Here is a 21,450-nt window from a genome sequence, read left to right as displayed (position 1 = left end):
TTTGGTTTTCAAATAGACCGTGTCGTGGTTAAAATAGTACAAAATTAGTTAAAATAACAACAATAGTACACAAATTTTATTTGTAGCTTTTATGCTCTCTCTACTCCACTGTGGAATTCAGAATTCAGAATTCAATTCATGACAGTCTCTCACATCTATGATCGTAGCGAGTTGTTTAAATTTGGTGCTTATCCTCCCATATAAATAAACGCTTGAAAAATAAATATTAGCTGAAAATTTTAAATCACAGAGGAAAATGAGGGTGATCTAGATATAGAGCGGAATGTTTGGTTGGATATCGAAAGATGATACCTTTAGTTTTTTACGTAGTGATATTCCTAATTTTGCCTGGAACACTAACCCTAGAACGTAAGGTATGCTAGTGCACATTTTCTCTCTTGTTTTACAGGTAGATTTGGCTTACCAGCTAGTGGCGATTACAGAACGTATATGATAAGAAATATGTTTTGCTATGACTTGAGTTAATCATGTAGTTATGTCAAGGCTTAGGTACGATTTAATTTTTATAACTCCTTTTTGATGGGATACAGCTCACTGGTGTGTTACCCCATGTCATGAGTTAGCCGTGAGAATTTTTCAAGTTAGATTGGGATAAGCCATCTCGACAGCAAATCCTCAAGCTGCACCATACCGTGGTGGAGCCAAGGGCAGGGCTGAAGCCCATTCCACAAATAATAAAATTACTTTTTGAAGAAAAATTAAGGGGAGAAATATTAGCGAGCTTCTGAATCCACAATTGTTCCTAATGAGCCATTTCTATTTGTGTGCCATTAAAATCACAAACTTTAGGTACAAACATTGAAAAATTCTAATAAATTATAAATAACTAAAACATTATTTCCAAATTGACTTGGTTGTAAATAGGAAATTATTAAGGTATAAATTAACAAATTGTTTTGTTAATAACTTTTTCTTTGCTTAAATACTATATACCAACTTAAGTACCTATTATTATCCTTATATATTTGAATATTTCATAAAGCAGAGTAACTGTAAAAAAACTACATTTTTAAATACAGTGATGTTATATAAATGAATAAGGAAAAGCTTGTCATCACATGTAATTATTACTCTTATTAGAATACTCGAGTTCCACCAAATTAAAAACTTTAAAACTCTATTAGATATTTGTTTATATAAGTAGCTAAATCGCTTTTTGAAACATAATTCTATAAACCTTAACCTATATGTACAATAGTGATGGGCAGAACGATTCAGTTGACTGAATTCATTCATTTGAATCGGTTCTGTGTAATGATTTGTTCAAAAGATTTGTTCTTTTAGTTCTAACCACAGACAGTGGGATCCATCACATCTCAAGAATCATAATTTGTTCACTCATTCTGGTATCCATTACATCTAGGCAGCTGGCCTTGTCGCCTGGCTGATTATCGCAATCTGTCGACTCGGATAGCTGAAATTGTTTGATGTCTAGCTGTATACAGGCTGTTACAAAAATTTACGTGTACACATTTCAAACTTCTCACTGATAAATTTAGTAAACAAACACTAGACAATCCATGAATAATAATAGTAATGCGATACTTTTTTGAGTTGCTAACCCCTACTCCAACCCCTTTTCATGTTACTCTTTGTCTTTGATTATTTATCATTTTCCCTTGTGAACACACAGATGCTGCAATTACTGATTACTGTGACACCTGATGCCATGAGTCATTTTATAAACAAATCATACTTGCTGGTTCACTTTACTTCTTCTTTCTGCAATCTATATTCTTTCGAATCAGCTTTTGAGTAATCAAATGTCAATGAACCAATTTTTTACATAGTGAACAAATCATATGCTTTCGTACAATCAAAGATTTGTTTATTTTGAACGAATCGTTCATGAACGACTCATCACTAATGAACAAGACTGGTACCTAACCTAACTTATTGGTGTGTTGTATATTAATATTAGTATTTTTTCCACAGCTGACGACAGTTGTAAACCCAGGATGTGACAGCGCCTGCGACGAGGTGATTCTGGTACACGTGAGGGCAGACGGTCCCAACGACACCATCCACTACTTGTGGGGGTTCCTGGGCAAGCCAACCATCTGGTTCGCCATGACTCGCCCCACTACCAACCTCACCATAGACTGGGACACATTATTGTGGAAAAATGAGCGTGCAGTGCACTTCTCGGAGCCACCCATCTACAGCTTCGGGGCGATGTTCAACAAGGTACAGTTGAACCTTACCAATACAAACCTTCAGAGCCACCTAGCTGGGCATCCGAGCTTTAAATGTGTGGGCGAACTTAGGGCAACAGTGGCTCATGTAACGCACACCACTTCGCGTCGGTGCAGTCTAGCATAAGTGGTGACCCTGCCGCTATGCTACTGAACCTAATAGGAATTTGCAAGGAGAATATGTATTATAATCAGTGTAATGCCAGTTTTCTTACGTATTTCAAAACTTGGGATTACTTTTTACTATGACTATTTTAGTTTGCCAAATATGTTTCAGGGTGGTTTCACTATCATAATGTTTCATTTGACACACGTTTGGTAAGTCCTCTAATGTTTACGAAAGTGACTATTTATATGTGTATATCTTGCTACTCTTGGGTCCGCCATCGTGACGCCTTCGGCACCGTGATTACACATTTCTGTTTATTCGACTTCCGTTCCATTCACTACATTACTCCTACCAAGTGAAACATACCGAGAGCTAAGGTGTTTACATGTCAAAAATTTTATTTTTTAGAATTATAATTCATGAACTTTATCTGGAACACAGAAGAGTGTTGTAAAATAGGAAGTTTAAATTAGGAGTTGTACCGTGATAGATGCAGAATGAGCTGGAATAGTTATTGAACCAGAGCCATAAGTATAGCTACTTTGTGCCTGAGACCACGACATTCCCCTTGGACTACTCGTTGTTGCCGTTTTGGAACAGATGGAAAAAGGTTGTGCAGTGGTAAGACACTGGAAACTTCCCGAAGGACCTGACTTTGTATCCTGTTTCAGCTATTCTGACCTTGGTCTGCTGAAATTGCTCCAGAACTATTGGCTGTCTCACCCTTACATTGCAATACTGAACAAATGGCACACACTTGTGTCAAATTTATATTACCAGCTTGTTAATGCTAAAATTATTATTTTATATATGATTAATAATTATAATAGTTTATTATAAATTTTTTTTTTCAATTTTACTATATATGTTAGTAAAATAGTGTCTTTTGACAATATTATTACACTTGTGTTCATTCTGAAAGGGAAAAAAAAAATATTGATTCTAAACACCAATTATTATTTCACAGGAGAAACTATTTGTAGCAGTCACTACTAGGAAGACATTCCACTAATTATGTTCTATGGTCAAATAGAGCCAAAAAAATTTGATATTAAATTGTAAAGAATAATTGATTGCATAAACACTTCAAACTAAGATGGTGTCTTTCAGTTACGTTTTCCTAAAATTAAGAATTGGATAGGATCAAATAATGATGTTCTTTGATGAAATACATAAAAAAAAAATGTATTTTCAAAGTTCTCCTACTAATGTTTGCTTTTGAAAATTATTGTTTGTTGTACATTTTTAAAATTCTTCATTAAATTATAAAGTTGTGTCTAAAACTGTTGTGCCATTTGGGCATATCTGGTAAAGAGCACAATGAAACAAGGACAGAGCTAACATAGATATTGTGCACCGGAAATAGAGTATACACTCCAATTAAATTGAACACTTCCAGTCTAAGGATGAGACACGCTATACCATCAGTAGATTAGGCCTCATTTCAAGAAAAAAAAGAAATATGTTAAGCAGTGGCGTAGCCAGGATTTGTGTATGGGGGGTGTTGAGAAGCATGCCCCCCCCCCCCCCATATTTTAAAGCGGGGGGGTCCGGGGGGTCCTCCCCCAGGAAAATTTGGATTTTAAGGTGTAAAATAGTGCTATTTTAGCAGTTTTGGGTTCTTAAATTTAAATATTGTAATGGTAAAAATTGTATTAATTTTAATATGAAATTTGTTTGAGTGATGAATAAGAAATTAATTAAAGATTTGGTGCTAAGGGGGGGGGGGGGGGGGTTGAACCCCTAAACAAACCCCCCTCCCCCCCCCCCCTGGCTACGCCCCTGATGTCAAGTGTTGGCATGCGTGCCCGTAGCTGTGGGAGTTCAATGACGCGGCGGACGCGGGCTACCTGAACCTGTCGGACACCGGCCCGGGCTACCGGCGCGAGTACGACCTGCGCGACTTCAACTGGCGAGTGGCGGAGGTGAAGCACGACGTGGAGAGTGCCGTGCTGTACGTGGCGGGCTCCCAGTACTTCCTCCCGGGCCGCGTCCTCGGGGGGAGCATCCGCTTCAAGGTGCGTGCGTGGGACCCGGGGGCCTCTCCGTTACGCTGCCGCTCGCCCGCAGACTCGCACGGGCTAGTTGACACTTACAATTACTGCGCGCTTTCTCGCGGTTGGAATAATTAAAACATAGAGTAATTTAAAAAAATTAATATTGCATATTAACACTGACAACACAAAACCCTCCCAGCCGATCTGCCGTGGCACAAACCATTGAGGATAAAACTTAAAGTTTACAATTTAATTAATAATAATAATGTAAGGAGATGGAGCACTGCAGCAGTTGACATTCGCCACACCCTTGCCAATTCTTGTGTGTTTTTATTGGGTCTCCATAAACTGTTGAATTACTACATGTTTTTACTGTTTCATTCATTTAGAAAACTCTGGAAAGTTCTAAATTAGTCATAGAAAGTCTGGGAATTTACTTGAAATCCTGGAATAAAAACCATGTGGAAATTCCCCAGATTTGTAATTTACGTGACTGTGTGAAAGCATTTTTTGTAAATGTTATAGTGCTCAGTCAATTATTCATCATACACACTATAAAATGGCATATGAAAATGTTCGGTTTGAACTAAGCAATCGGTGAGGATGGTGGGGACTTTTTCCTTTTTTTTTTTCCTCCAGAAAATTGCAAAGTAGAAAATTAATTTTAAATAATTAGACAGGGAAATCTGTACTTTTGAACATGGAAAGTCATGCTACGCAGTTGAACAATTTCGTAATTTCCTTGTCTAACCAGGATAATATATTACAGGGAAGCCACATTTAATCTTCAAGGGAAGTATCTCTGTATTTATTTCTTAGAATACTTTTACGAATTTTCGAACTAACAGAACTATTTTGCAATTTTACTCAATCACCGTAAGTAATCTAATTTATGAAAATAAAAAAGACACAAATTATGACTTATTAATTATGTATGTTGTCCAAGCTCAATCACATAACTGTTGCTTGATAACTTAGAAGATATGATTTTTATTATAAAACGAATTGTACACTCCTTTCGCCCATTGTTGCCAAGATTGACTTGGTGAACAGTAGTGAAAAGACTGCCTCACGCCATCGTGTGGCTGCGATGTGGTGAAGACAGTGGCCAGATAGTTTTCTTTCATGTTACTGTCATGCTGCGTGCTCCCACGGTGATTGCTGTAAGTTTTTTGTTTAAAAAATATTTTTGTTTGTAAGCCTGTGCAAATATTCCATTTTCAATACTTATACATTGAAATAACCAATATTCTGTAGTATAAAGCAGTCTTACAAGATTTTGTTAACTTATGATATTCACACTATTACGGTATTTTTTATTATTATTAGAACTTGATGTCTTGTTTCAAGAATATTCATGTATTACCGTATTGGCCCGAATATAAGGCGACCCCGAATATAAGGCGACCTGCAGTTTCAGGAGGCCAAACAAATGTAAAAATAATTTTGGTAGAAATTAATGTGAAAATTCATTAGACATACATTTTGTGTTGATAAATCCTTTTTGCATTTATGTATAACAATTAAATTATATTTATCACATTACTTTTTAAAAAAAGTTTGAATGGCTTACCCTAAAAGTCAAAAGAAAACAATTAGAAAATATTTATATTTTTAAGTATTACACTAGAAATTTTTTTGTATGTTTCTACTCTAATGAAGCTGCATGATTGTCATCTTCAGAGCTGTTTATTTGTCTAGAGCTCGTTCCCCGCCGTTCCACTGATGTGTGATTGTTCATTTTTCACAGTTTACTGTATCTACGAATTTTAAATTTTTACAATGGCTATTAATCACTCTTAAAATACAGCATTTAACTTCCTGTTTCACTTAAGCTACGTATTACCACAGAACAAGGCGTATTTCTATTTAGAAGTGTGTTAAACGTAAAAAAGTAAACAAAGAATGCAGCTTGCCGGAACAAAACAAGTGGCTAGCTGCCATGGGAAGCATACGGCCATGAATAACATTGGTTACGTGACCGCGAATATTTGTCCATATTACTCTCTGACAGAGTCTCTGTCCTATTAATTTTAAAGAATAATCTATGATAATTAAGTTGTTTGAAAGGTTTTTACATAAATTAAGAGTGTATTGTTAAAATAGCTTTTGAAGCAACGTACCAAATTCCTGTTAATATGGCGTTTTCGTGCGTGTTCGGCAATGTTCGTTTTACAACAAAGAAATATTGTGGAAAGACAGTTGGCAGCCGTGAATTTCCAAACATTACATCCAAAATGTTTGTAAACGTAAGCAATCGTTCTGAAAATAGCTGTAATATTTTAGTACAAATATTTCCGTTAAAAATCTAAAGATAAATTACCGTAAATGTTAACACGCGATTGTACACAAAGTACAAATATGAATTTGTAATATAAGGTTGCCATTTTGAGATGCTTCAACATTCACATTTTTACTCAAGAACAAATATTTTAATTTTCAACTTTAAACAATTGTGAATTACTGCAATATTGGGTGGATTTATCGTTTTCCCCGTGTGAGGTAACGAAGTTTTAGTTTATATAAAAAATTGTGAACATTTGTTTAACCATGTTTCTACTGTATCTCTCAGTTTGGAATTTTTGCGGTTCTGATGTCTTGGGTGCGAAAATAAGGCGACTTCCAATTTTTGCATCTCTCGTTTATGTAAAAATGGTCGCCTTATATTCGGACCAATACGACTGCCTCACGCCATCGTGTGGCTGCGATGTGGTGAAGACAGTGGCCAGATAGTTTTCTTTCATGTTACTGTCATGCTGCGTGCTCCCACGGTGATTGCTGTAAGTTTTTTGTTTAAAAAATATTTTTGTTTGTAAGCCTGTGCAAATATTCCATTTTCAATACTTATACATTGAAATAACCAATATTCTGTAGTATAAAGCATTCTTACAAGATTTTGTTAACTTATGATATTCACACTATTACGGTATTTTTTATTATTATTAGAACTTGATGTCTTGTTTCAAGAATATTCATGTATTAATTAGTTATAGCTATAAAAAAAATTTTTTTGCATGGGCTTGGATGTAAAGGAAGGTGGTTTTTGTAATCTCAGGAATATTTTACTTTTCGTTACACGGAAGCAGTTATGAAATAAATATGTTTTACTTTCTGCTTGTTATGAATATCTTTATTACACACACGCCAATCGTTTGCGCCACGCTAGTCGAGTTGTTTGTGTGTGCTTCCGTGAGGAACGCTTGTCGCCCCCGTGGACAGGAGCACTGCAAGTCTGGCGTGTGGGCTGCAGATAGCGGCGTACGGCTCAGAGGACCGGGAGCCCTCCCTCCCGCGCCTGCTGCACACGGCCAACAGCTCCCAGGTGGACGTGGCGCTGGACGGACTCGCCACCAACTCCAGCTTCCCGAGCGCCCGCTTCGCCGTGGACCTGGTGCTGGTCAGCGACGACGGCCGCAACTCCAGCATGCTGCTCGAGTCCTACAAGAGCCTGGACGACGAGAACACCCCCGGGGTCTTCACGGTGGGTAGCTCCTACTCTTGGAAGTGGTCTGAGGAAGTCGCAACATTTAACTAGAAAACCTGAAAAAAAAGTCCCGAATATTTCGCAGTGATAGTAATTTGAGGGGAAATGACGTGTTCCAGTATACCATCATGCGGACTACGAAAGCATTTTATTTTTTTAAGATGTTGTTTTAGCGCAGTCATACGTACTATAAAATGGCTTATGCAAGGTTTTTGTTTGAAATAAAGAAATGGGTAAATTATGTTCAAATCAATAGACAGGGAAATTTGTAATTTAGGTCATGGAAAAGTCGGGGAAATTTTATTACAGATTTGTGTGGACACCCTACCTATGCTTTTTTTTTTGTCCTTTTCCTTCTTGGTCCACTTCCTCTTCTTTTTTTATCCTTTTTCTATGTTCACTTCGACTTTTTTTTTCATCTTCTCTTTTTTATTCTGCTTCTTATTGAGGTAGTAGAGTATTTGATCCATTGTGTATTGTGAAGCAAAAAATTCCTTCCTACTAAGAGATATCTTGGCAGGGGTTTGTGAACTTTCAGCAATCTTTCTTAAGCTGGTTCATTTATTTTACCATTTGAGTTGCAGATATCACATGTTTGGCGGACATCCTCATTTCGGATGCTGTCTGTACATGTTACCTACACCAAAAAATTAATCATAAACATCACCTGTACAAGTTTCCTGTTAGTGCACATTTTATGTTCATAATGTTTGCATCTTTGCCTCTGCCATTCATTTAAGTAAGTGTATTTGACTTGTTTCAACTCTGCATGTTTTTAATATTTTGCAAAGTATATCATATTGAAAACTTAGATGCTGTAAAATTATAACAAAAATTATAACAATATTATTATTTACATTTGCATTCTGAATATTAGGTTAATAGCCCAATCTAGTTGTTTACATTTATTTAATTGGTGGGTAGATCACTTTTTAGTGGTTTGGTTGATTCAGATTAGTGAATCAGCTCATTCTATTTATTCCAATAGAATTGAAAGATTCAAAATCAAATTGTATTGACATCGAAGCTGGTAGATTCTTTTCTATAGCTGAACCTAAAATTGTAGTATTTTTATTATACAGTTATCCAGAACTCTATACTTTGGGCTACATTTTCATCCAAGTTTGTAATAGAGAGATTTGATTAATCTGGAATTTTTTAAAACATTGATTTTTTTTTTGTTTGGATATAAGGTCATTTTAGGAGGTGTCTTCGACATTTTGATAGAAATTATGTTTTTTAATCAGACTTTTGTTCAATTAATAAAAGATCTAATATTAATACAGTCAAACCTCTCTGAAACGACCCCTCACGGTTCCCAGGAATAGGGTCTTAATAGAGGGAGGGGTCGTAATAGATGTTTTCCGAAATTCTCAGTTGATTTAACCCCCCCCAACCCCCCCTTTTCCTTTTCCTAACCGCTACTCGCTAAGAAACCAGCCGTACAATGGCAGGATGCTGTCACTCACAATGCTAGACGGCTTTGCTTTAAACCCACTTCAACCTTCATGACAAGTCCGTCGCCCTACAGGCCACCTATAAAGAAAATATGTCAAAAGACAGTTTATTTTTACTGGTTAGTTTACATGTACGTTTTATGCTTGCCGTAGTTAAATACACTAGAACCCCGGATTTAACGAAGCAGTGATTTTACGACATTTTGACCAAAATGTGAAAATCAGAAAAAAATTAAAAACATAACGAAATGAAAGATCATTAAAATCTGTTAATTTTAACACACAGCGTATTTTTGTGTCGGTTTTAATACTTCCAATAATGTTCATGTTAGAATAACAGAAAAATAATGGGACAGTTCCTTTAAAAATATGGCAGCTGTAGGTTCTGCACCGCGAGTGGGCGCACACGAAGCTCGCCCGGCTGGCTGACGGCAGCGGCTTCATGATGCATAAGCTAACCCCTCCCTCCCCTCGTTACATTCTTCAAGGCCAGCTCATCCCTCCCAGACACACAAACCATCTAGTGTCCTCCCTTATAACACCCCAACTTCGCTCTCCTTTGAAATACCTTCAGTGAGAAAATGAACTTTTCACCCTCCCTTCTCCCGTAAAATTGGGCTATTATGAATGGGGTACTAAAGCCGTGAGGGAGGGGTAAGATCGTTGTAAATATTTTCGGACCCCTCCCTCCCCAACCAAACACGATCAAAAAAAAGTATGTCAAAATATGTTAACTTTCACACTAAGTTCGAGTTCAGTCATCTCTGGCAAGGAATTTACAAGCTTTCAAATTTAAATATAAATGTATTTTAATAGCAAGGGTCCTATGAAAAGGAATATACCGAATAAAATCAAGCTGCTGTCACCAAACAAATCATAAAACGGCCCAATGCGTGGTCGCTTCGTTATTGCTCGCGCGAGAGGCGAGACGTGGAATGTTAGAAGAAAGATAAATGCGGGGGTGACGGACGGCAGCCAGTGTGTTTCCTGCGTGGGGAATAAATGGCGTAGCCTTTTTTTTTATGCTGGGTGAAGCGACCTTTTTCTGTCAACCCACAGGAAAAGATATTGCTTGAGCTGTCAAAATAAACAACGCTGCGGCAGTTGAAACAAGTCAAGGCGGGCGTGCATCCAGTCGGTCGCTGTGTATATCTACTCGAAAAACATAACATCTCAATTCATAACAAGATTCCTTATAACCTACACGTATTGCCGGATGTTTACAGCCTGATCCATGCAAGTTCTTTAGCCACGTTTTGAATGAAAACAGCTGGCGGGCCAGTGTTGTGTCCTGTTTTGCGGACACATAAAGAAAGATTTTATCAATTTGCTGACAGTTTTAATATATGTTTTCTCTCCTCGTTAAAATGAAGCAGATAACATGATTGTTAACAAGTACAAGCAGCATCCGAGATCGGCCGCAGCGCACGGTACGGGGAGAGGGTGAGCAAGGGCGAGCGAGCGGCTGACTACATGTTCACACGCTGCGGCCGGAGGGTTTTTCCTGCATTTAAGGGACGTGGAATGGGGGTTGTCAAGCTCTGACAGCGGTCGACAGGAAGTGGTATCTATTTTTAGATATGCGCTGCTTACGTCAGTACAGCACTCTGCAAGAGAAACGCTGTAACACGCTACTCACCACAAGAAACTTATTTTCTGTCCGATTTTCTTCCGATTTTCGGCAATTTTTTCACGGTTCCTCGAAATCTGGTTGTAATAGAGAGGTGGTCGCAATAAATGGGGTCGCAACAAAAAGGTTTTACTGTATTCCTTTATCCAGGGCCGTACCCAAGGAAGAGAGGATATTACCCTTCCCTTCCTTTCCCAAAATCTTAAAAAATTTATCATTACCACCAACAAAAGGAAAGAATTTAAAAGCAAACCACAAGTTAAGAGGTTTTATATCCCAACCCCAACCCCTCCTCCCTCCACCCACTCTGGAAATTAAAATCTTTGTATAATCCTGCGCCATCTATGAAGTTTCACTTTGAATGTGCGTGATGGCCTTGCACCCATGTTTTGCATGTTTAATTTTTTTCTGTAAGGATTGTGTTGGTTTGTATTTACATGACTGAGAAAAGCGGAGGTTTCTGTGTCATGACTAGATGTGCTGTGCTGCGCAGATGGTAGACCTGCAGACAGCCTCCAGCGGGACGGCACGGGGAGGGGGCTACCTGCAGTGGCGGCCGGTGGCCTACGTCTCGCGGCAGCGCGACCTCAGCAACTCGACCGATGCTCACAGCTACCAGCTGAACGATGTGCCGCGCCCTAGTGGCGTCCTCAACAACACGCTGATGTACGCCGTGTACGCCTATGCCCTCGACACCCCGGCCGTGCTGGCCCAGGAGGCGGTCGTGTCCTTCGGCCTCAAGGAGGACGGCTTCTACAAGAAGACCAACTTCACTTCCTGGTGAGTGGCTTGGAGCAGCACGGGTTGGCGATCTGGGGACGTTTCAAACTACAGTACAGTCCGGCTAAACTGAGCACTACTGAAGTTACAGTCGAGAAAGCGTTAAAACATGAAATTGCTAGACCTAACTTACCTTTAATGGAGAAGGTCTCATGCAAGCTGTGTTCAAGGTAAATGTTTTACAGTTTTTGAGAGGAAATACCACATATACCCGCAGAAGGGTGACCTCTTCGTATGAGTCGCGCCATATAAATGTCTCCAGTAGAATACAAGTGAGTAGGGTTGTGCGATTCCATGATTTTCAGTTTGATTCGATTCCAATTCGATTCTCAACACAAGAGTTGGAATTCGATTCCGATTTCGATTCTTTGGGTAACTTTATCTACATAGTCATTAGTCTGGTAGGACTAACTAAAAAAAAAATTGCATTTATTTTGAACCATATGTATTTAACTTGAATAAAAAATACAATTCTTGACGATGACTGCGGCCTTTAAACTTGCCACAATTTTCATCCATTACTTATTTAATCACTTCACCACTGTTTAAAGATGTCAAATGTTACCAACGGTAAAGTCAGCTGCCTCACTGGAGTCACCGAGATAGTGCGATGCGTGCTGCGCTAAGAAGTATAATTTATTAATTAACCTACATTTGCACATATGACGTATGCAGCATGGCCTAGCCAGTAGGTTTATTTAAATTAAATCCAATAAGTAACATATATTTCTTTGTTTTTTCAACAAGATCTGTTCCCCTAAAAACGGAAAAAAATACGTAAATTTGATTAATTTATTAACTTCACGAAGTTAAACCACACAACAATGATCAGCTTTAATTAAGTTTTGTAAAAGGCAAAAGCATAAACAGTAAACAGTACTTCGATACTGACAGAATGTTACGATTCAGTGATTCAATTCCTTTGTGTCGGCACGCGCGATCTATGATAAATGGTGGCCTGTCACAGTAGCCTACAACTCACATAGTTTCGGTTCCCTACCACGTTCGTGCAACTTCGGATTTCTCTCAAAAATGGAAAATAAAAAAAAAATCTAAGGGTTAGGTTAGGTTAGGTCAGTCACAACATGCTTGTTTTCATTGGAAACTTCTGATTTAGCGGCTGAAGTGGTGTTAATACCAAAACACAAAACTTCGGAAATCTTCGGAAATTCTTGCAGGGAACCGAAACTATGTGAGTTGTAGGCTTTCCGGCATGTCAACTGGTCTACACGTCCGGCACCGCTAAAATATTTTTATGTCGTGAATGTTTTAATGTTGGTTATTCTGTTAACAGAAGACTGTCACAGAATGGCGATCTTTATAATTGTATGATTGAACAAGGAACTATTTTAACTGTTAACAGAAATTAGTTCGTTTATGGTCGTAAAATTCATTTTTAATATGTGTTATTTATTTTTCAAAACAAATAAACCAACAATATTTTTTCCCGTGCAACGTGAGAAATGGTCATGACGTCATGAGTAATATGCCGTAAGTAGGCAGAAATAAAAATGTTTGAGCAGATTGTTAAACTATTTCATAAACAAGCAGTTTTCTTAAGGTATTTATCTTTGCAAGACTAAACAGTTAGTGGTTCTGAACGTGTAAATTATATCATACACGATCTTTGAAAAAAATTTAATGTTCGGCCTAAACTATATTTCATAACGTTATGAAATTTGCTTGAGTGAAAGTGCGCGGCAATTTTACGAGTTACATTAATTATAATTGACGAATAAATTTATATCTAGCAATCAGTTAAACGGTAACCGTCAATTTCTTTCTTAGATTTTTTTTTTGAAAAATTTGCCAGGATTTTTCGATTCCAAATTTTAGTTTCGGTTCCGGGTTCAAATAGTTGAGGAATCGAATCGAAGTTGAAATTTTCGAGTACCCGCACATCCCTACAAGTGAGTCTTTATGGTCTGTGTCTCAGCTTATTGCAGCATAAGAAATGGCACTGATGCACTTCGTCTTTCCCCTCTGCATCCTTTGTGGCCCTTCCTTCCCCCTTCATCTTCACCCTAGCACTAGCTATATTTTATAACCATGTTTCCCTTCCTGTATTCCCCAAGAGAGAGAAAAGGTTGCAGGCTATTTCCTTGTCAATTTATTTATTAGTTTCTTCAATAAAAACAAGTATACGTCCTTTACAGAAGTTTTGTCATGAATGAAATGTTGCAGTAGAAAGCGTACTAAATCTCACGCAAAAAATAATGTTTGAACACAGTTGCGTCACAAAAACCTGTCAGATAGACGTGATAATTGGGTACGGTGCCAGTTCACAATGACGAGAGAGGAAGGGAGAACCATAAACACTGCTGCGTGGCCACATGCACTGAAACACACACGCATGCACTCCCTTCCCCCCCCCCCCCTCCCTCTTTCACATTCACTGAGTGGTTTATTTTTAGATTCCCCCTCTTGCTGAGCGCCTAAGCCCGGCAGACAGCCATGTCACTTACCGACACCGGCTGGGTAGCCGCATGACAGACGGCAGATTTAGCTTAACGGCGCAGTTCATGATGCTTTGCACTCATTGCTGTGATATTTTAATTAAACCATTTATATTTATTCGTGACATTTTTATTAAAAACCAACACAGGCTAGTTATTTAAGTATTAAGTCAACCACAATAGTGCAGTGTTAATTTTTTTATACCCAAAATGGAAATTTTTGCATATGGAAAGTACATTTTACTAAATCGGCATAAAATCTGTGACTTATGCACGGGTAAATACGATACTGCTAGGTATAGATTCATAAATGTTTAATTTAGCTGGTATATTCAACCTATATAATATCTGCTTTAAATAATCACAAAGATATTTTGGTACATAACTGTAAAATCACTGTCATCAGAAAGAAAAACATACAATTTCTTTGAGGGCTCTGGTCCAGGGATACATGTCTGTGGACTATTTAAAAGATCTGTAATAAAAATAAAATTGTAGTATGAAAATATATTAAAACTAAAGTATGTATTTATTTACATAATAACAACAACAACAATTTATTTCTTAAATAATTTGAAAAATCCATAGACTAAGACCTACGTGGTAAAAAAAATGTACCTTAAATGTTCTAATAACTATTTTGTGTGTCTGTTTGAGTTTATTTACGTGTATTATGAATATGCACACACCCACAGACTTCATATAGATAAACATTGGCGTGTACAAGACTCATGCATGTTTTTATATCCTAAATAAGCATGCATGCACTTACATGCAGAAGTGTACGCAGAATTTCATTTTGGGGAGAATAGAACCATTTTGCCTGCTAGATTTTTATATATTTTTTTAGGGTTTTCGTGATATAGGTATATTGAGAGAGACACATGCACGCATACACACACACACGTGTGTGTGTGTGTGTGTATATATATATATATATAAAACACATATATATCTATGTGTCCCACCACCTCCCCCTTGCATACACCCCTGCATTACATGTACCTACATTTTATTGATCATCCTTGTGCTAAATTAATTATAATTCACTGCCACTAGGTAAGAGAGAAAAATATTGCAAATGGCATTTTATTGGGTATGTGGTAACAGTTCTATGGTAATTTTATTGATACGTACTGTTTTAGAAATGCCCAATCATTTGCTATTGTTTAACCATGCCATGTTAGTGGTGAAAGGTTATTGTTGGTACTCTGATCGTGAACAAAGAAAGTATCACTTAGTATTTTTGGTCTGAAGTACAAAAATATTTTTACGTGGCAGAACGTTAATTGCGCTTTTATTTTACAGGACCTTTACGATTGGCTACGGCCATCCGCCACACGAAGACTTCTCCTTGCTTGTGATTATGATAATCAGCATAGGGCTTGGTCTGCCAGGCATTATCATAATCATAACTTGCATAGTCATGGTTGTTCGTCGGCTGTCTCGTAACGACGACGACTTGTTCCTGGGACGATAACTTGTGCTCGTACGTTCCCCTCTTGCCACGCGGTCTCTACATTTCCACTTTTTTTTTTTTCACTGAAAATGTTGGGCATTCTGAGGTTTATGTTTTATTTTTAAGAATGTATATCTTGTAGTTCTGATAACTGCAAGATATAACAGTTATAAGAATTTTTCCTGTATCATTTTATGTGTTCTGGCCAAAAACTGGCCATTGTGTACATTTGGTAAAGTATTTTTTTATTATTATCATTTCAGTACTGAAGAGTTTTGTGTTTAGTAACTATTTTATACTATTTAATTAATATGTAAAAAGTGTTATTGTACCTCAGAATATTGTTGCCTTACTATGATATATGACTATTATGACTTTACAGTTTACAGTACTTACATAGATGAATTTATAAATGTGTGTATACAGTAAGTAGAGGTTTGACTTTCGATATTTTGATACCTTGATAACCTCAATACTATTTTGAAACAATTGTATTGAATATCAGTCTAAACCTTCGATACTTAGGTTACACTGGAAAATTGAACATGCTAGCAAGGTTGTTCTGAGCATTCCACCAGCTACTGTTTAGTCTGAATGGTTGTTCATTCCAGCTGGACTTGTCCACGAGAAAAGTAGACTTGATCCTGAAATATTTTGGATACTTGTTTTCTTCAATAAATATTTATAAAATTTCTGACACGATTTGGAATGGGCAGAGATGTTCTGACATTTATGTAACATACCTACTAAAAGTTCTGACACCGCCAGGTTTAGACTGGACTAAAAGGGAATGCTGGGTAGGGATAGAAGGGGAGGGATGGAGAGAGAAGGGCGTTGGATTCTTGATCTTCGCACTTGTCATCTGCCTATGAGGTTTCTAGGGAGTTAGTCATGGTGTCCTTCAATTAATACACCGACAGGTTTTTCGGAGGACTTACTGTTTATTTGTTGTTTCTGCGTGCTTAGCCCTGTAGATGAAGCCTAGTCACCGTAGGCTCTACTCTACCTGAGGATCAAACCTGGGTCCTCGCTAGCGAGCACCGCAATAAGGCTCGTGACATCTTGCAGACTCTAATCTACTTCTGATATCTTATTTGCTTCACGCATTTCTCTTGCTCTTAGTGACCTCACTGGGCTGCCATCAGCTCTCTCTCTCTCCCCACAACCATCTCGTGTCCTCACGTAACACACTCTCTCAACTGACTTGAACTCTGCCGCGCTGCCAAGTGACGTGTTAGCAGTCTGAAACAAGGCTCCGCGGAACAAACAAATCGCGAGGGCTGCGTGTCCCGGCTTGTGGTCAACGAATGGAGACCGCTGACTCTACAACTGCACACAGTTGAATCTAACAAATGATCTAAAATTGTTTCCCTTTAACAATACTCATAATATTTGTGTAAGTAATCTCAACCTAAATCTTTGTTATCTATGAGTAGATATTTTACTAAAAACATTCAGTGCCATGCAAAATTTGAGTAAATATTTGATTTTGAATTCATATGAACAAAAATGTTTATTTTTGTAAAAGTATCAAGTATCAAAAGTACCTACTGAGGGTGTTGAATTGTAAACAGTAGTATCAAGTATTTTGGTTTTGTCCCAACTAAGGTTATAGGTAAAATAGAAGTAGTGAGTGCCATCTTTATTTTGTGTAAAAATGAAGTACCAGCATTTAATTTCTTTAGTTTTGATGAATCTTGTAGTAGGTAATTGCTGCTTTTTCTGTGCCACACAAAAACATTGCAATAGGTTGAGTGATGTTTGGACAATTCTTTCTTTTTCTTGATTTTTTGATGGCGAAATGAAATCCTATCTATATTCAATCTTGGGGAAGTCGTGTGAAAGAATTGTTGTCGCTTGTGCTGGCATGCACACGGAAGAAGTGTAGGAGGGGAAAGAGCAGAGCGTGCATGCTCGCCCATGATTGGTCAACTGAATTTGTTCTCATTAAAAATTTGTGTGCCTTAACACACCATTTGTACAACCAGGGTGTTCACATTCTGGAAAGTCAGGGAATATCAGGGCTAAGTCAGTGAAGTTGGAATTGATCAGGGAAAGTCAGTGATTATACTCGATACCCTGGAAAATTTATGAAATTCTCGAGTGATAATTTGAAGGGTAATTGTCAATTATCCAGTCTGCCAATCACCATTTATTTTTCTGATGGTATTTTATTGCAGTCATACAAACTATATAAGTATATAATGGAGTATGCAAGGTTCTGTTTTAAATTAAAAACAAGTGGAGTACGAACTATGTCAGCTGTAAAAATGGTGAATGCTGGATTTTCCTTATTTCTTAAAGAAAATGGCCTTATAGTTAAGAGAAAAGTCAGAGAAATCTTATTTCAGATTTATGTCGACACTGTTTTGCACTCAGTTCTGTCTTTTGAAAGGAAGACATTTCTTAACAGTGCTATGTGTAATTTTTTAGTCAGTGCAGTTTCGAAACACTGTATGTTGAAATACTTTTCATAATTCCTTAGGATTTTTTATGTAAATATTTGTTGTTCGGTTTTGAGTACCTATCGACTATCGTTAATTGCAACTTGTTCATATGACACACACAATATTATTAATTGAAGCATTTTGTTCATTAATACACTGCATTTACTGTCTGCTTTCAGTATTTCTTACGATGAAAATTCATCTGTTCACAGTCGTGAGGTCGTGGAAGATATTTTAGTGTGTTTTATTGTTTCACAACATCCAACAAAACATCTTAGTGCTTATGTAAAGTTGGCCGAATGGCACGTCAACAGTTTTGTTCACGTTTCATTCATGCAAAGTTTTAATTTAAACAGTACATTGTTGATTTTCCTGTGTTTATACATAACCAGAATTACATACAAATATATCCTCAGATTTTTCAGCTGTGTTTGTATTTGTTACATCACTCATCTACATTTAGGACTTAATAACCCAACACTATTAAGATGTTCTGATATAAGCTTGTCATGCTTTAAAAGTAGGCCTGTGCAAATATTTTTTTTATTTTTTAGTTTGTATAGAATACGAATATGAATACTAAATTATTCACGAATACAAATATTGAATTTGAATAGTAAGAATGATAGAATCCCACTAAAAAGATAATTAATATAAAATGAAAAGTTGGTTAGAGTAAGTCAGCTACAGTAATTTGATGGACAATGTTTGTTAAAATATTTAAATTATGAAATAAAAAATTGTGTTTTTAATTATGCAGCTAACCTATCTTAACCCAACCAACCAACCAACCATGGAGTTAGGAATTGCCAGGAGACTGCATGCTGTGACGTAGGTGAAGTCACTTTTTAACATCGCCATATTATATATGCCCAAAACATTGCAGAAATGGTGCTTGTCCATGTGTGATGATGGTTAGTAAGAATGAATTAGAATCTCCATCATTAAAAAGTCACTTTCATAAAAAAAGAAAATCATTTAAAACTTTTTCCACTACACTTCAACCAATGTTCTGGGCATGTAACCAATATAGCTCAAAATTAGCTGAAGGAAAAAAAACTGCTTCACGCAGTTAGCATGTAATCATGCAACCAACCAACCTTTCATATCAATTCCTATTCACCTTATTTTCCAGAACCTGCCACTCCACATGTTGATCCAGAAAATTTTCGTGAACGGCAAAATACTGTGAAATCCAATGTAATCCATTTCTCAGAAAAGTTAATTTTTTTTTTATGTTTTATTCCCGAAGAAAATGAGCTCATATTTAAGTATTTAAACCCTAGTTATTTACGAGTTTTCGTTGTTTATGTAGTCAATTTTTTTTTTTTTTTTTTCAGCAATGTTATAAACACAATTTGTACTAATTTCATCTGGAATATTAAACCAATATTTGTGTTTCTTTTATATATATTTTTGAGTCACAACATCTGTTTAGTTGTAGATCATACAGCAAGGAAGCTGCTACTGATTGTAACTAATGATTTATACACTGTTGAAACTAATATGTTTACTTCTTTTAATGGCAAACAAAATGTTGTGTCCATGTTTTGTGTTGTTGAAGTCCATGGTTCGGTCTTTAAATCTTCTTTCTTTCTTTCTTTTTTTCTTTTGTCCGATCTGTCGTCGTGTTGTCTATAATACTTGATTATTTTCATTGTTGTTTCTGTTTGTCCAACATCAGCTGATTCAGGCTCGTTTTCTGTGAATTTTTTTATCTTCATATATTTTTATTTTTGGAATTTTTCCATGACAAACCGTACAAAACTGCAATGGCGTATGTCCAAAAAACTACATTATGTCCAGAGTTTGTTGTTTATTATTTTTATTTTTTTGTCTTTTGGTTCATGTAACCATATTTTGTGTGACAAAATGAATACAAATAATTTTTTTTTTGACGTAATAACTTTAAATCGATGAACCCCGGCTGCACGCACGAAAAATTGTCACGTTCCGCCTGAGCCGAGCATGCAAGAACCGGCCAACCACCGTGCGAGAAAATCTTCTATAATATCAAACAGGTTAAGGCAGGCTTTTTAACTAATTGTTCCTGATTATATTTAAACAAATTATTTAAATTAAATTTGCAAAATCTGTAAATATTTGATAATTAAAAAGTATGAAATTTTTCATCAATGTTTTCTTATAACGTTATCACGTAAAATTATCGTCCGTAAACCGACTTTCCAGTCAACCCCCCTTTTTTTTCCAAGTTTAAAATGACTTAACCTCAACAGTGAACATTTGTATACAACAAACTCATGAGGAATGCTATGACAAATATTCGTAAGGAAACAAATATTCATTATTTCAAAGTGTTAGTATTCAACGTCGATTGAAATACAAATAGATTATTATTCATATTCGAAAATTTGAAAATTCGGACAGGCCTTTGTAAAAGGTTAAGTTGTCAAACTTGGAAGATTGGAAAACTTGAAAAGTGAATTAGTCTTGCAAATGGAAATTATATTGCATATAAAAAAAGAGCATGTATAACTCAGTACACGTGATAGAAGTAAAACTTCCTTGGCAATTCTAACCTTGACTCGTAAGTGCTAACTTATATCTCTTTGGTGTCAGAAACGTTTCAAAAAACAATGTTTCAGCCTTGAAATTTTACTCTCATCCGGCCCAAAAAAGTTTCTTTTCAAAAATTCAAACTACGAATAAGCCTCTGGCAGTATCAATAGCCGATGTTGATGTCGTGTGTAATTCAAATGGTAAATGCTTGCACAGCATCGGTTACATTGATAAGTGCTTTTTGGGTTCATCAGTTTCTTGATATCTTTTAGCATACAGTGATTGTGGAGTTTTTTCTTGCGATTTTTGATTATTTGTTATCTAGTTATAAACAGAAAATTGTGCATTGTTAATGATTAAAAAATATATATATTCTAGTACTGTTACTAACTTGTAGTTTACAAATATTGTGTATCATAATTGCAGTATGAATGTATTTTCTGTGTACAAAATTTATGTGTACATAAAAAAAATTGTATGGCTGCATTGATGTTGCATGCCTTATTAAATTCCGGCCTTCGTTGTTGCCCAAATGTTTTTAATTAGGACTGGGTTGGTACCAATCCAGTTCAATGCCACGGTATCGGCGTATATTGATGGTATTGTTATTGGATGCAGCTGGTAAAATAATTTCCTGATGATTGGCGCCATTGATGGTGGAGAGGGAAGAAATGAACAACATGCATCCTCTCTCCTGTTTGGTTTCTGATCTGCAGCACTCGAGGAAGACGAGTGGGGGAAGGCGAAGAGGTGGCTGTCACTAGATCTTTGCGAGTGTGCAAAAAATATTCTTTATTCGTAAATGTGATATTTGATATTCAGTATGCATGAATTCAATTATCTAGAACAATTTGATGTTCAATATCCAAGAACTACATGATATTTAATTTGACAT

General features: G+C 36.7%; 1 protein-coding gene across 1 annotated transcript; it reads left to right on the top strand.

Moving 5' to 3' along the window:
* Window positions 1-141: 141 nt before the first annotated feature.
* Window positions 142-20,165, top strand: LOC134534281 (glycosylated lysosomal membrane protein B-like). The gene is made up of 6 exons (XM_063372596.1): window positions 142-374; window positions 1,957-2,208; window positions 4,140-4,343; window positions 7,573-7,803; window positions 11,387-11,673; window positions 15,438-20,165. The coding sequence occupies exons 1-6, from the start codon at window positions 306-308 to the stop codon at window positions 15,607-15,609; spliced, it is 1,215 nt and encodes a 404-aa protein (XP_063228666.1). The 5' UTR covers window positions 142-305; the 3' UTR covers window positions 15,610-20,165.
* Window positions 20,166-21,450: the final 1,285 nt, after the last annotated feature.

This window comes from Bacillus rossius, chromosome 1 (assembly GCF_032445375.1).
Source record: "Bacillus rossius redtenbacheri isolate Brsri chromosome 1, Brsri_v3, whole genome shotgun sequence".
In the NCBI taxonomy this organism is placed as follows: Eukaryota; Metazoa; Arthropoda; class Insecta; order Phasmatodea; family Bacillidae; genus Bacillus; species Bacillus rossius.
This window is presented reverse-complemented; position numbering and strand designations above follow the sequence as displayed.

Bases quoted from the DNA above. Each gene is read 5' to 3' on its own strand.
- LOC134534281 (XM_063372596.1), top strand. From the start codon at position 306: ATGATACCTTTAGTTTTTTACGTAGTGATATTCCTAATTTTGCCTGGA. The intron at 375-1,956 runs GTATGCTAGTGC...TTTTTTCCACAG, and splicing joins CACTAACCCTAGAACGTAAG to CTGACGACAGTTGTAAACCC. The intron at 11,674-15,437 runs GTGAGTGGCTTG...TTTATTTTACAG, and splicing joins AAGACCAACTTCACTTCCTG to GACCTTTACGATTGGCTACG.